We start from the raw sequence: 15,528 nt of genomic DNA, 5'->3' as shown, positions 1-15,528 counted from the left end.
AGTCCCAGTGTCCCGGCAATGGCTGCAAGCACCTCTGAGGGAAAGCTGCCCTCAATCTCGCCCTCTGCCAGACAGACCAGTTTCTCCCCGTATGAGTCCTGGGTCCCCAGAGACTTCCCAGAACCGGATTTCAGAGCCGTCGGGAGCTTGTGTCTCCCTCCGGATTCAAAAAGACAGCCGAGTCCTCAGGTGCCAGACACTTTCCGCGCGCGCGAGCCCCGTACCTCTGCACTCCACCTCCGCAGCTCCTCTGGCTCTCAGTGTGCTTTTCTTTCCTTCTAGTTGTAGAATTTACACTCAGCCAGCTCTCTTGTAGTTCTGGATGATGTCCACCTTGTGTTTTTGGTGCATTTATTAATTGTTGTGGGAAGCAGCAATTTCCCGGTGTTTATCTATGCCGCCATCTTAGTTTCCGTGTATGATCTTTTTAATATATTGCTGAATTCAGTTTCCTAATACTTTGTTGAGGATTTTTGCATCTATGTTCATCAGGGATATTGGCCTATAATGTTCTTTCTCTGTAGTGAGTGTCTTTACAGACAGTCCTTGGGTTACGTTGTATTTGACGTACATTGTTTTGTAGTTACATCGCCATCTCCCATTTATTTATATATATAAAAAAGCTCCATAATTTTGACGTATGTACATATGTGCTTTATGTTTTTTATTACTTATTTACCACAAGTAAAGGTCAGGAATTGTTATCTTTATTTTATATGTTTTTTACTGTTTCACTTCATTACTGCTGTGTATGTGCTCCATGTGAGTGATGTAAGTGCTTATATAGTTGGTTCCGACTTAACGGCGAAAATCGCGTTATGTTGTGCTGTAGGAACGGATCTCCCACGTAACCTGAGGACCTACTGTATCTGGTTTTGGAATTAGGATAATACTGGCCTTGTAAAATGAGCTTCTGAGTCTCCCCTTTTTCTGAAATACTTTAGAATAGTTTGAGAAAGATAGGTGCTAGTTCTCTTTGAATATTTGATAAAATTTACCTGTGAAGCCATTCAGTCCAGGACTTTTGTTTGTTGGGAGTTGTTTGATTACTGCTTTGATTTTATTGGTTATAGTTGGTAATGTTTGTTAAAATTTTTTGTTTCTTCTCAATACAGTCTTGGATGATAGTTCGTTTCTAGGAGTTTACCCATTCCAAGATTGTACCATTTGTTGGCATATAGTTGTTTCTAATATCCTATCCTATCTAATAATAGACAGACATGGTAATTGCCCGTTCCTTCGCTATGCCTCCTATGGGCTAATCAGCGTGATATGCAAATTAACTGCCAACAAAGATGGCGACTGATTTGCATACTATAGGCAGGGCGGGCCTGGGCGGTTGGGACCCCTGTGTGCGACCCTGGGCGGGTGGGACCCCCATGTGCGGTCCTGGGTGATGGGGCTTGGGGGCACGATTGGACCGAGGAAGCCCTATTCTTGCAGGGGCTGCTGGGGACCCGATCAGAGACACAAACATGCAGGCCCAGCACCCAGCAGCCCCAAGCCCCCCCATCAGGGTACTGGGGCTGCTGGGGGTACCAGAGACATAAATCCGCATGCCCGGCACCCAGCAGACCCAAGGCCAGCCACCACGGTGCTGGGACTGCTGGAGGCCGGATGAGAGACACAACACACAGGAGGGCCTGGCACCCAGCAGACCCAAGTCCTGCCACCATGGCGCTGGGGCTGCTGGGGGCTGGATCAGAGGCACAAACCCGCAGGGGGGCCCTGAACCCAGCAGCACCAAGCCCCGCCACCACAGTGCTGGGGCTGCTGGGGGCAGGATCGGAGACACAAACCTGCAGGGGGAGTTCGGCACCCAGCAGCCCCAAAGCCCACCACCTCGGCGCTGGGGCTGCTGAGGTCAGGATCAGAGACACAAACCCTGCGAGCCCTGCGCAGGACGGGTGCTATGCTCCAGGCGAAGTGCTTTCCCTTCAACCCAGCTCTCCCTGGGAGTCTGGCCTGGAGGGCGCTCTCCCTGGGAATCCGGAAATCCGCCTCTGGGGCGACTGAGCAGCAGCCACGCCTGGTGAGCCACAGAGAGGGTGACCTACCCATGCGGATGTGTACACTGGCAGAGGCCATGCAGCTGCCATAGTTGAAGTCATCCTTGATGTAGGAGCCGGGGTTATTGGGGATCAGAGTGGGCCAGGTTGGCAATGGAACCCCAGCTCCCCACCAAATAACTAGAGCACACGGTCCTCAGTCACTTCCTGAGCAGCAGTCAGCCCCAACTGGGGATCAACCCGAAGCTAAGTAGGTGCCCTGGCAGTGTGGAACCGAAACCTTTGCTGTAGCAGAGGAGCTCTGACCCAAAGCAGGGGCCAGGACAGCTGGCGAGTGCAGCGGCGGTGGCAGGAGCCTTTGCAGCAGCACTAAGGGGCAGCAAGCCAAGCAGTAGATAGCAGCAAACAGGTTGGTGGTAAGGAGGGAGGGGGTTCCGGACTGCAAGAAGGCATAGGCCGGGCTAAGGGACCCCACACCCATCCCTAGTGCATGAATTCCGTGCACCGGGCCTCTAGTTCTATCTAATAATAGAGAAACATGGTAATTAACTGGAACTTCGCTACCCTTCCCATTGGCTAATTAGCAATATATGCAAATTAACTGCCAGCCAAGATGGAGGCCAGCAGCCAGGCAGCTGAAGCGAACAGGAGGCTTGCTTGCTCCAGTGATGAAGGAAGCCAAGGTTCCCTGCCTGCCGCTGCTGGCCTCTGAGCTCCGGATGCAACTATGTTGCAATTATATAACCTAAACAAGCTCCAGAAACCTGCTTTCAGCCAGTGCGGCCTCAGAGCTTAGAGCGGCCAGTGATGGCAACAGAGTTTAAATTATATAATCTAAACAAACCCAGATACCTGCTTTCAGCCAGCAACGGCCTCAGAGCTGGAGCTGGCTCTCAGCTCCAGTGACAGCTATAGAAGGTAAATAAGTCCCAGAATAAAAAAAGAAAAGAAAAAAGGAGAGGCTGGGAGCTTCAGTCACCCACCAGCCTGAAAACAGCCCTCAGTCCCTCACCCAGACTGGCCAGACAATTCAGTGGGGACCCCCACTCTGAAGGGGGTGTGACCAGCTGCAAACAACCATCATCCCCTCATCCAGGCTGGCCAGGTACCCAAGTGGGACCCCCCACCCTGATCCGGGACACCCTTCAGGACAAACCAGCCGGCCCCCACCCATGTACCAGGCCTCTATCCTATATAGGAAACAGGTAATATGCAAACTGACCCTAACAGCTGAAGGACTGGGAATGACTGGTCACTATGACACACACTGACCACCAGGGGGCAGACGCTCAATGCAGAAGCTGCCCTCTGGTGGTCAGGGCGCTCTCACATGGGAGGAGCTCTGCTCAGCCACAAGCCAGGCTGATGGCTGCCAGTACAGCGGTGGTGGTGGGAGCCTCTCCTGCCTCCTCAGCAGCGCTAAGGATGTCCGACTGCAGTTTAGGCCTGCTCCCCCCTGGCAAGTGGACATCCCCCAAGGGCTGCCGGGCTGCCAGAGGGATGTCTGATTGCCATCTTAGGCCCAATCCCTCCGGGGAGCGGGCCTAAGCCAGCAGGTGGTTATCCCCTGAGGGGTCCCAGACTGCGAGAGGGCACAGGCCAGGATGAGGGACCCCTCCTCCCCCCCGAGTTCCTAAATTTTTGTGCACCGGGCCTCTAGTCCTGTATAATAAGAGAGAAACATGCAAATTAGTGTTTCTCTGCTATGCTCAAGCCACGCCCAAGCCACGCCCACCAGCCAATAAGGAGTGGGTATGCAAATTAACCCAACAAAGATGGTGTGTTATTTGCATACACAGAGCAGAGTGGGAGAACTGGCAGCTTGGGGGGGACGTGGCTCCCTCAGTTGCTCCCTTGGTCGCTCCCTTGGTGGGAGGTGGGTCCCTTGGTTAGAAAAACCCAGAGCGTGGGGAGCACCAGGAATTTTGGGAATAGTAGTTTTGGTGGCAGCCCCAGGACTGGAAGCCGAAGCCCAGAGCGCAGGGAGCACCAGGAATGCTGGGAATCGTAGTTCTGGTGGCAGACCGCTCTTGTAGACAGTAGCGCAGGGGTGGGCAAACTTTTTGACTCGAGGGCCACAATGGGTTCTTAAACTGTACCGGAGGGCCGGAACAAAAGCATGGATGGAGTGTTTGTGTGAACTAATATAAATTCAAAGTAAACATCATTACGTAAAAGGGTATGGTCTTTTTTTTTTTTTTTTCAGTTTTATTCATTTCAAACTGGCCGGATTCGGCCCGCGGGCCGTAGTTTGCCCACGGCTGCACTAGAGCAAAGTGAGCCTGGAGCACTGTTGCAGTTGGGGATTTAGGGAAAGCAAAGGTGAGAGACATAAGTAAAATCAGAGTGTCTAGGAAAAATTTAAGGGAAGATATCCTAAAACTTCAGGAAATCTCCACCAATGGAGCAAAGAAAAAAAAATGCCTCTATTATTCTGTGAGCAACAAACCAAACTGGGTTGGGGGTCTCAGACAATTCGCTCATATGATTGCAAAGACAGACAGAAACTTCCAGATTGGAGAGGGCTCCCAGATTGTAGAGGGTACAGGTCGGGCTGAGGGATCCCCCTTCCAACCCCCCCCTCGCCCCCCCAGTACACAAATCTTCGTGCACCGGGCCCCTAGTTTTCCTATAATCCTCTGTATTTCTTTGGTGTCAGTTATTACTTTGTATTTCTTTTCCAAAATTGTTTTGGCTATTTGGATTCCCCTGTGATTTTATGTGAATTTTATGGTGGGTTTTTCTCTTTCTCCAAAAACAAAACAAAACACGCCATTGGGATTTTATTACAGATTACATTGAATCTGTAGATCAAGCATGTCAAACTCAAAGGTTAACTAACACAGGCCAAATAAACAAGGTCTAAGTTTCTGTGGGCCGCAAAAAAACAAAAGTTTCAATTTTCGTGGAAACATAGGTTTGTTTCGATAGAGACATGCTGAATACAAAGGATTAAAATAAATGAGTAATCGTTAACAAAATAATAGAACATTTTAATAAAAATTAAACATTTTTTCTTGAACATTAACTTACCAGACGTTGAATAACTGCACAAATTAATAAGTGTAACGCAAATAAACCTATTTTTCTTGTTCTCCCAAAGTGAAGTATTTCCTGTTGTGCACACCAAACAAGTCAGTCCAAGACTAATGATGTGGCAGTCGGCTGCTAAAATATTTGCTGCTAGTATTAGTGGAGAGAAATGGTGCGCCTGCACGTAAGGCACATAAAGGAAATGAATGCATCACAATGATAGTAATCAGTCATTAGCGCATGTTGTAGTTTGTTATTAATAATTATGTATAACAGGATATTGTAAAAATTAAGTTACGAATTTTTCTTTAAAACGTTTCTTATATACCGTTATAAAGGCTGGGACACAAAAATATTTATTGTGGGCTGCATGCGGCCTGTAGATAGCTTTGTGTAGTATTGTCATCTTAACAATCTTAAATCTTTCAATACATGATGTCTTACTATTTATTTAAGTTTTCCTTTATTTCTTCCAGCAGTGTTTTGTGTTTTTCAAGCTGTAGGTCTTGAGCCTTCTTGGTCAAATTTATTCCTATTCTATTATTTTAGATGTTACAAATTGAATTGTTTTTTTTAATGTCATTTCAGATTATTCATTGCTAATGTATAGAAATAAAACTGATTTTTGACCCAGCCAGTGTGGCTCAGTGATTGAGCAACCAGGAGGTCACAATTAAATTTCCATTTGGGGCACATGCCCAGGTTGCAGGCTTGATTTCCAGTAGGGAACGTGCAAGAGGCAACTGATCAATGGTTCTCTTTCAACACTGATGTTTCTATCTTTCTCTCCCTCTCCCTTCCTCTCTGAAATTAATAAAATATATTTTTAAATGTATTATAAAAACAAAAACTGATTTTTCCCATGTTTGTTTGTATCCTGTAATTTTGCTCTACTCATTTATTAGCTCTAACATTTTTTTGTTTGTTTGTGTGTTCTTTGGAGTTTTCTGGATATGAAACCATGCCATCTGCAAAGAGAAATACTTTTTCCTTTCCATTTTGGGTGCATTTTATTTATTTTTCTTGTCTACTGCGTTGACAACCCGCAATACTATATTGAGTACAAGTAGCTTCCTACCCCACTATTTTTCGTGATGTCATTGTGAATTTTAAGAAGATAATGAGATTTTATATCTTACATGAGATTTCAAATTTTTGAAGTACTATAATTTTATGGAATTCAGGGCTTATTTCATCATCTATCCTAAAAAATGAAATCCAGTGATTATCATTTCAATGAAATGTTTTTTTGAGCCTATGGAAAGATGATAAAATGTCAAGAAGATAAACATGTTTGTAAAATGTAATCTTCAGCCAGATATGTGTCACCAGGATAGTTGAAATGAGACAAAGCTTTACATTCTCATTGTTCTTATACCTTCTTCAGTCTGAGAGATGAGACTAAATATTATGGAGACATTTAGAGGAAGCCATAATCACTGTGGTATTTTCTCTCTTACAAGCATAAAAAAAATAAACATATTGTGGTATCCTAGAAAATGTTATTTTTGAGACATTTCTTTTTAAAGCTTGGCCATAAAGTAAACTATCACTTCTGTAAATAACTTGGTAGAAAATGAAAAGTCAAATGATCAAAATACTCATCTGTAGTACTCTTTGTGGTACATTATTTCAAGAAATCAAAGTCAGATTTCTGACCTTCAAGACACTTACGTACTTGGGGAAACTAAACAGAATACATGTCTGGGGGGTCAGAATTATATCTTCAAAAACAGTGTTGCATTTTCAGAAAGATTCTTTTCTTTAAGTCTCCATAATACCTAACAACTCAAGTCATTTGTTGAGACAGAGAGAGAAAGAGAGGGGGAGGCAACAGTGTGTGAGAGAGAAATATCGTTTACCTCCTGAACACACCCCAACTGGGGATCGAACTTGCAACCTAGGTATGTTCCCTAATTGGATATCCACCCCCAACCCATTGGTGTACAGGATGATGTTTCAATCAACTGTACCACCAGCCAGGGCTAAACTTATGGGTTGTTGTTTTTTTTGCTTGTGTTTTTTTATTTTATTTTATTGGTTAAGAATGGTGTTATTCTAGTGTCTAGATTATACTGAATTCAATAATTATAGGTTGAAATATATTATTTTATAGATACTCTTCAGCAACTTTAAATTTTCTGTAAATTGAAATCTTTTTTTAAATAATATATTTTTTATTGATTTCAGAGAGAAAAGGAGAGGGAAAGAGAGATAGAAACATCAATGATGAGAGAGATTCATTGGTCGGCTGCCTCCTCCACGCCCCCTACTGGGGATAAGCCCATAACCCGGGCTTGTGCCCTGACTGGGAATCGAAAGGTGACCTCCTGGTTCATAGGTCGATGCTCAACCACTGAGCCACTGGCCGGGCTAAATTGAAATCTTTTACTACATCTTTCATTTCTTTACCACTAGCACTTCCAAATCTGTTGCAGAATATTTTTCTATTGGAATTCAATAGAAAATTATAATATTTTATAGTGAGGTATATATTCTTCTGGGGTGCGGGAGGAGGGGACAGGGATTCATTCTGGAAGTAAGCTAATTTTTTTCACTTATTTCAAAGTCCAACCAGGGATATTAATAGGAAGTTGTACATCACTTAAACTTTTTTAAGTGTTTATTTTCTTTGTATGTATTAGGCCTCAAGAAAGGAGACCTGGATATGAACAGTTTCACCCAGGCCCATCCCCAGTGGATCATGATTCACTGGAATCCAAGAGACCACGTTTGGAGCAGGTTTCTGATTCCCATTTCCAGCGTGTCAGTGCCACGGTCTTACCTTTAGTGCACATGCTACCAGAAGGGTTGAGGTCTTCTGCAGATGCGAAGAAGGTAAATATTTGCTCCCTTACTCTGTGGAACTGTCAGTCTCTAATATTTATTTAGTTGAATTCAGGCACCTCACCTAAAAGAAAGTCCAGTTACAGTCTCTAAAGGTTAGTGCTATGGGAAAGTAAGAATTTTGTTAAATAAAACGAAAAACCACAGACTTATTGTTCCAGAATTTTGAAGTCAGTACTTTAGATTTTTTGAAATGAAACCAATCTGAGGACTGTTATAAAGAAAAATTGCTATTGAATAACTCTCAAGCATTTTGTACTAGCTTGCTGGACTGTAAAATGTGGTCAGAGGTACTCAAGACTACCATAATTTTCCTAAATTTAAATTAAATTTTAAATAATCTTCTAAAATTTTTTAACTTGCAACATGGGACAAGATACTATTTATGTATGGATTAAGTGTATTTATAAAGAAAAAACATTTTTTTTCTAATATAAAAAATGTATATTCTTTAGGAGACTTGCAAGTATTAATACAAGTAAAAAGTTACCTGTAATTCTGTATCTTGGAAATAACTAATTTTAATATTCAGCTATATTTCGTGACATTTCAAATAATGTCTATTTATCAGAAGGCTCTACTAAGATCAAACCTCTTTTTCTTTGTGTTTATTATTATTTGCCTTTCTTTAATGAAATGTATGTTTGTTTATTATGGCTTTATTTTGTTGCTGTGTTTATCTCTTTTTTAGTTGAATGTATTGGGGTGACATTGGTTAATAAAATTATAGGTTTCAGGTGTACAATTTTATAATATATCATCTGTATATTGTATTGTGTATTCACTACCCCAACTCAATTCTACTTCCATCACCATTTATTCCCCTTATGCCCTCTACTATCACTGCTCCCCCCCCTTTCCTTTTGGTAATCACCATGTTATTGTCTGTGTCTATGAGGCTTTTTATTTTTTATTTTTATTAATACTCACCCGAGGATATTTTTTTCCATTGATTTTTAAAGAGAGTGGAAGTGAGTGGGAGATACAGAGAGAGAGGAACATCGATGTGATAGAAACACATTGTTTGGTTGCCTCCTGCACACATCCAACTGGGACCAGGGATTGAACCTGAAACCACAGTACGTGCCCTTGACTAGAAGCGAACCTGTGACCCTTCAGTATATGGGCTGATGCTCTAACCCAGTGATGGCGAACCTATGACACACGTGTCTGAGGTGACACGCGAACTCATTTTTTTTGGTTAATTTTTCTTTGTTAAATGGCATTTAAATATATAAAATAAATATCAGCCGAAACCGGTTTGGCTCAGTGGATAGAGCATCGGCCTGCGGACTGAAAGGTCCCAGGTTCGATTCCGGTCAAGGGCATGTACCTGGGTTGCGGGCACATCCCCAGTAGGGGGTGTGCAGGAGGCGGCTGATCGATGTTTCTCTCTCATCGATGTTTCTAACTCTCTATCTCTCTCCCTTCCTCTCTGTAAAAAAATCAATAAAATATATTTTAAAAAAAATAAAATAAATATCAAAAATATAAGTCCTTGTTTTACTATGGTTGCAAATATCAAAAAATTTCTATATGTGACACGGCACCAGAGTTAAGTTAGTGTTTTTCAAAATGCTGACACTCCGAGCTCAAAAGGTTCGACATCACTGCTCTAACCACTGAGCAGCCAACTAGGGCTGTTTTTTTTGTTTTTGTGTTTTTTTTTTTACCACTTGGCGACAGCATGGATGGATCTAGAGGGTATTATGCTAAGTGAAGTAAGCCCGTCAGGGAAAGACAAGTACCAAATGATTTCACTCATGTGTTGAAATCTAATGAACAACACAAACTAACAAACAGAAACAGACCCATAGATAGAGAACAGACTGACAGTTGTCAGAGGGGAGGCGAGTTTCAGGGCAGGGAGAAAATGGTGAAGGGATTAAGCAAAGAGTTTATCATTTTTAAAATTGTGCATTTTACTTATCGTTAAACCTGGTACTTAATAGGAAATGAATAAATATTTATTTTAGAGAGAATAAACTAATTCTTTAAAACTCTTAAAAAGATATCAACCCCTTTACTATCATACATTAATATCTCTTACTCTCTCCCTCTTTTTATTAGCAAATCTCTTTCTTATAGTTTATTTACCTTTACAAATAACGACTCTTCCCACCCTGATATTAGGTAAATAAATACCCACATATTTTCTTTGGGTTTTTATGCAGTGAAAAGTGATTTAAGACATAGTGATTGTCTGCAATTTATTTTCACATAGTTGGGCCAAGGTAAAAAAGGGTAAGTGTGTATGTATGTGTAGAGAGAAAACAAATAAAGTGTTAACTAGTGAATCTAGATGAAAGATAAATATCTATTATACTCAACTTTCAACTGCTATGTAAATGTGAAAATTTACAAACTAAGTTGGGTGGGGAAAAGCTGTCATAAGCTAGAAATGAGCTAAACTTGGGGGAGTCTTGATACCCTCCTCATCATACTAAATATCTGTATTATAGTTTATGGGTATAAAACAAGTATTTTTCAGCATTAAAAAATATATACTAGGTCTTCTTCCATGACTGAATAAATTGCCACAAATGTAATATCTAGTTATGGAACTTTTAGCCGAAAGGGATCTTAAAAGCTTATCCATAGGGATATAAGGATGGTTAAACATTTGTAAATCAGTCAATATGATATATCACATTAACAAAATAAAGGATAAAAACCGCATAATCATCTCAATAGATGCAGCAAAAGCATTTGACAAAATTCAGTATCCTTTTGTGGTAAAAACTTTCAACAAAGTTGGTATAGAAGGAACATAATTCAACATAATAAAGGATATGTATGACAAACCCACAGCTAATATGCTTAATATGAAAACTTCTAAGATCAGGAATCTTAATTCTTAATTCTGTCAAGAATGCCATTGGTATTTTAACAGGGATTGTAATAGATCTGCATATTGCTTTAGGTAGTAATGACATTTTAACAATAGTCACTCTTCCAATCCATGAGAAAGAGGTACAATCGAACTTCAGTTCTCAGATTTCTCCCATCTTGAACATTTCAGTTCTCCACCAAGTTGCTCACAGAAAAAAAAGTCTCACTATCACCACTTCTATTCAGCATAGCATTGGAAGCCACAGTAATCAGACAAAACAGGAAATAAAAGGTATCCAAATTTAAAAGGAAGAAGTAAAACTGTCATTATTTGCAGATGACATACTATATATAGAGGACGCTGAAGACTCCACCAAAAAACTGTTAGAACTAATGAATGATTTCAGTAAATTTACAGGATATAGAATCAACATACAGAAATCTATTGTGTTTTTGTACACTACTAGTGAGTAATATGGAGAAAATAAAGCAGTCCTATTTACAATTCCATCAAAAAGGATAAAATACCTAGTAACAAATTTATCCAAAAAGATGAAATACCTATACTCTGGAAACTATAAGATATTGAATAAATTGAAGAATAAATAAATAAATGGAAGGGTATACAGTGGAACCTCGGTTCTCGAACTTAATTTGTTCTGGAAGACTTTGAGAAGCAGTTTGTTCAAAAACTGATTTTTTCCCCCCATTAGAAATCATGTACGTTGAATTAACTTGTTCCAGACCCCCAAATGATCTGTTTTATCCTTTCTTATATACAGTATATGTATAATGTACTTTTTAATCTGTAAACAGACACTTCTTTTCTTAACGTGTTAAGTGCCCAGTAAGTCACCGGTGACTGACACTATACTTTCTGTCGGGAAGACAAAACAGGCTGGGCGCCTAACGTGTTAAATTTATAGAACCATCACCCACTAGCCTTAAATAAATCACTTTCAGCATTCATTCCAGAGGTGCCGCATCTTTGCTTTTTCACATCACTGCTATCACTGGCTAACAGCATTTCACTATCCAAATCAACAAGTTTTTCTAACTCTTAATTGCATGTGATCATTGTTTCTTTCACACCCTTAGCAACATCAGCACTCTTGATGGCCTCTTTATGTTTTATTATTTTTTATTTTTTTATTAAATCTTTATTGCTCAGATTATTACAGCTGTTCCTGTTTTTCCCCCCATAGCTCTCTTCCACCCGGTTCCCACCCCACCCTCTACCCTTACCCCCAGTCCCCCACTGTCCTCATCATTAGGTGTACGATTTTTTTTCCAGTCTCTTCCCACACCCCCCACACCGCTTCCCCCCCGAGAATTGTCAGTCCACTCCCTTTCTATGCACCTGATTCTATTATATTCATCAGTTTATTCTGTTCATCAGATTATTTATTCACTTGATTTTTAGATTCACTTGTTGATAGATATGTATTTGTTGTTCATAATTTTTATCTTTACCTTTTTCTTCTTCTTCCTCTTCTTAAAGGATACCTTTCAGCATTTCATATAATACTGATTTGGTGGTGATGAACTCCTTTAGCTTTTCCTTATCTGTGAAGCTCTTTATCTGATCTTCAATTCTGAATGATAGCTTTGCTGGGTAAAGTAATCTTGGTTGTAGGTTCTTGGTATTCATCACTTTGAATATTTCTTGGCACTCCCTTCTGGCCTGCATAGTTTCTGTTGAGAAATCAGCTGACAGTCGTATGGGTACTCTCTTGTAGGTAACTGCCTTTCTTTCTCTTGCTGCTTTTAAGATTCTCTCTTTGTCTTTTGCCCTTGACATTTTAATTATGATGTGTCTTGGTGTGGTCCTCTTTGGATTCCTTTTGTTTGGGGTTCTCTGTGCATCCTGGACTTGTAAGTCTATTTCTTTTACCAGGTGGGGGAAGTTTTCTGTCATTATTTCTTCAAATAGGTTTTCAATATCTTGCTCTCTCTCTTCTGGCACCCCTATAGTTCGGATGTTGGTACGCTTGAAGTTATCCCAGAGGCTCCTTACACTGTCTTCATATTTTTGGATTCTTTGTCTTTTTGTTTTTCCAGTGGGTGTTTTTTGCTTCTTCGTATTTCAAATCATTGACTTGATTCTTGTGGTCCTCTGGTCTGCTGTTGGGTGTCTGTATAATATTCTTTATTTCAGTCAGTGTATGCTTAGTTTCTAGTTGGTCCTTTTTTTTTTTTTTAAATATATTTTATTGATTTTTTTACAGAGAGGAAGGGAGAGGGATAGAGAGCCAGAAACATCGATAAGAGAGAAACATCGATCAGCTGCCTCCTGCACATCTCCCACTGGGGATGTGCCCGCAACCCAGGTACATGCCCTTGACCGGAATCGAACCTGGGACCCTTCAGTCCGCAGACCGACGCTCTTTCCACTGAGCCAAACCGGTTTTGGCTAGTTGGTCCTTTTTCATATCCTCGAGGGTCTCACTAGATTTATCAAGGACTCACTAAATTTATCAGCAGTTTCTAGAAAATTCTTGAAAAACCTTGTAAGTGTGGTTCTGAACTCTATATCCAGTAGTTTTCTTTCCTCCATTTCTGTAATTTGTGAACTGTTTCTTTGTCTCCACATTTTGGCTGCTTCCCTGTGTTGATAGAGTGGCTTTCTATGCTAGGTGTCTTATTGGGTCCAGTGGCTCAGCCTCCCCAATTACTTGAGGTGGACACTCTTGGTACACCCCTTTGTGGGCTTTGTGCACAGTCTTGTAGTTGAGCCTTGATTACTGTAGGTATCACTGGGAAGAATTGACCACCAGGCCCATTGGCTGTGAGAATCAGCTGTGTCTGCGGTGGGAGAACTTCTGTGTTAGAGACAACCTTATGGGGCAAGACTTGCTTCAGTGGGGCTTTGGTGCTCACTGAGTCTGCCCCCTGAGTGTGTCCCTTATGGATCTGAGGAGTTGTAATCTGGATGGTCCCCCTCTGACCACTGGGTACACTGGCTCTTGGATCTCTAAGAAAGTGCTAATTTTAGCCTCTGCCTGAGGCTACCCAGCAGGAGCTACAGAGAGATCTGCAGATTCCTCTTCTTTGTTTGGGGTTTGGAGGTGCCCAGATGAGGCCCAGCTGTGAAGCAATGCAAGGTGCTCTGGGGCCTTGGGCCTTTTTTGGATGTTCTGGGTCTCTCTAACCCTGTTGCAGTTTGTTAGGTAATTTTACATTGCAAAGGGCCAGGTCATTCATATGCAAAAGCCTCTATGCACAGCCTGGGTGGGGTAGGGTCTCAGGGAATCAACAGGGTGGAGCAAACAGCTGTGGCTGATCCTCAACCCTGCCCTAAGAGGCCCCGGGTCTCAGTTGTCCTCAGTAATTGGTAATCGCTTCAAGCACCTCTGAGAGAAAGCCGCCCTCGAGTTCTACCAGATGCCAGACAGTTCAGTTTCTCCCTGTATGAGTCTGGGTCCCCAGAGACTCGCCCGCCTGGAACTGGAGTTCAGAGCAGTCGGGAGCTTGAGACTCCCTCCTGGTTGAAAAAGACAACCGTGTCCTCAGTTGCCAGCCCTCTCCTTGCGCACATCCGTATTGCTGCACTTTTCTTCTGCACCTCCTCTGAGTCTCAGTGTGCTTTTCTCTTTCCTTCTAGTTGTGGAATTTCCACTCAGCCAGCTTTCCTGTGGTTCTGGATGTTGTCCATTTTGTCTTTTATTGTAGTTTTGAAGTGGTTGTTCGAGGCAGCAATTTCAGGTGCTTAGCTATGCCGCCATCTTGGTTTCCGTCCTCTTTATGTTTTAAAATTGTGCTGATCATTCATTTCACCATCAAAAAAAAGCAAAAAAAAAAAAAAAATATATTTACAAAAATATTCACAGCATTCTCCCCTTTGTTTGTGACCTGAAAGACACTTTTGTCATGGTGATACATCAGCATGAAAGGGTTGTCAGGTCCAGAACATTAATAACCAAGACATTTTTTTCTGTGAGCAACTTGGTGGAGAGCTAAAATGTTCAAGATGGGAGAAATCTGAGAACTGAAGTTTGACTGTACCTTGCTCGTGGATTGAAAGAATGACTATTGTTAAAATGTCATTACTACGTAAAGCAATATACAGATTTAATACAATCCCCGTTAAAATACCAATGGCATTCTTGACAGAATTAGAATAAGTATATTCCTATGAACTATGCTTATTCTAGATTTCTTATAGCCTGTAGAAAACTAATATCTTAATCTGAAATTTATTTGCTTTTCAGTATTGCTTATACCTTTGACTGGTAATTAACAGGATGTGTGTGTGTGTGTGTGTGTGTGTGTGTGTGTGTGTATACATACGTACCTACACGGGGTGGGGGGGGGGAGGAAGAAGGGCTTTTATTCTACTACAGTTTCCTGCTGTTTTTGAGGTGAAATGGTATGTTATATTTGGCTAAAGAGATGTTATATGCACTGTAGTGTAAGCAGGGTTAGTTTCTCTTTAATAGGATAGGCCTAGGTGATAGTAGCAGCAGAAGTTCCTAGGTAATTTTCTTAACTTCTGTGCCTTATTATTGGTTCTTGGAAAGCCTGAAAACTTTATGATAGGAACTCTTGACCATATCGTAGTTGTTAAGTTGGGTAGGCACATAGATTTTCACCTGTAGTTTATACCATATTCCAGACTACATGTTCATATCTTTTGAAGAACCATTGCAAGAAAATGGCTGAGAAGTTGCTATCTTCCTTTGTCTTGATTGCATTATTATTTCCCCAGAAATTCTATATAGTCTCTGTATTGTTATACCGAAGGTTGGTTAGTCAACCTGTCACTTCATTCTGTATAGCTGTTAGAATCTTCAAAATAGTGAATGAT

At 41.4% G+C, this 15,528-nt stretch overlaps 1 protein-coding gene across 9 annotated transcripts in view; it reads left to right on the top strand.

Annotated features, from left to right (window-relative positions):
* The window catches only part of NCOR1 (nuclear receptor corepressor 1), a 244,548-nt gene that overhangs the window by 77,884 nt on the left and 151,136 nt on the right, over positions 1-15,528 (top strand). For all 9 annotated transcript variants that reach the window (XM_059668513.1, XM_059668520.1, XM_059668516.1 and 6 more), the window contains exon 4: positions 7,688-7,880. In XM_059668513.1, the coding sequence (XP_059524496.1) occupies positions 7,688-7,880 (193 nt within the window). The remainder of the gene's footprint in view (positions 1-7,687; positions 7,881-15,528) is intronic.

Source organism: Myotis daubentonii, chromosome 16 (assembly GCF_963259705.1).
Source record: "Myotis daubentonii chromosome 16, mMyoDau2.1, whole genome shotgun sequence".
NCBI lineage: Eukaryota > Metazoa > Chordata > Mammalia > Chiroptera > Vespertilionidae > Myotis > Myotis daubentonii.
Note: the sequence above shows the minus strand (reverse complement) of the source record. Positions and strands in the feature narration are given on the sequence as shown.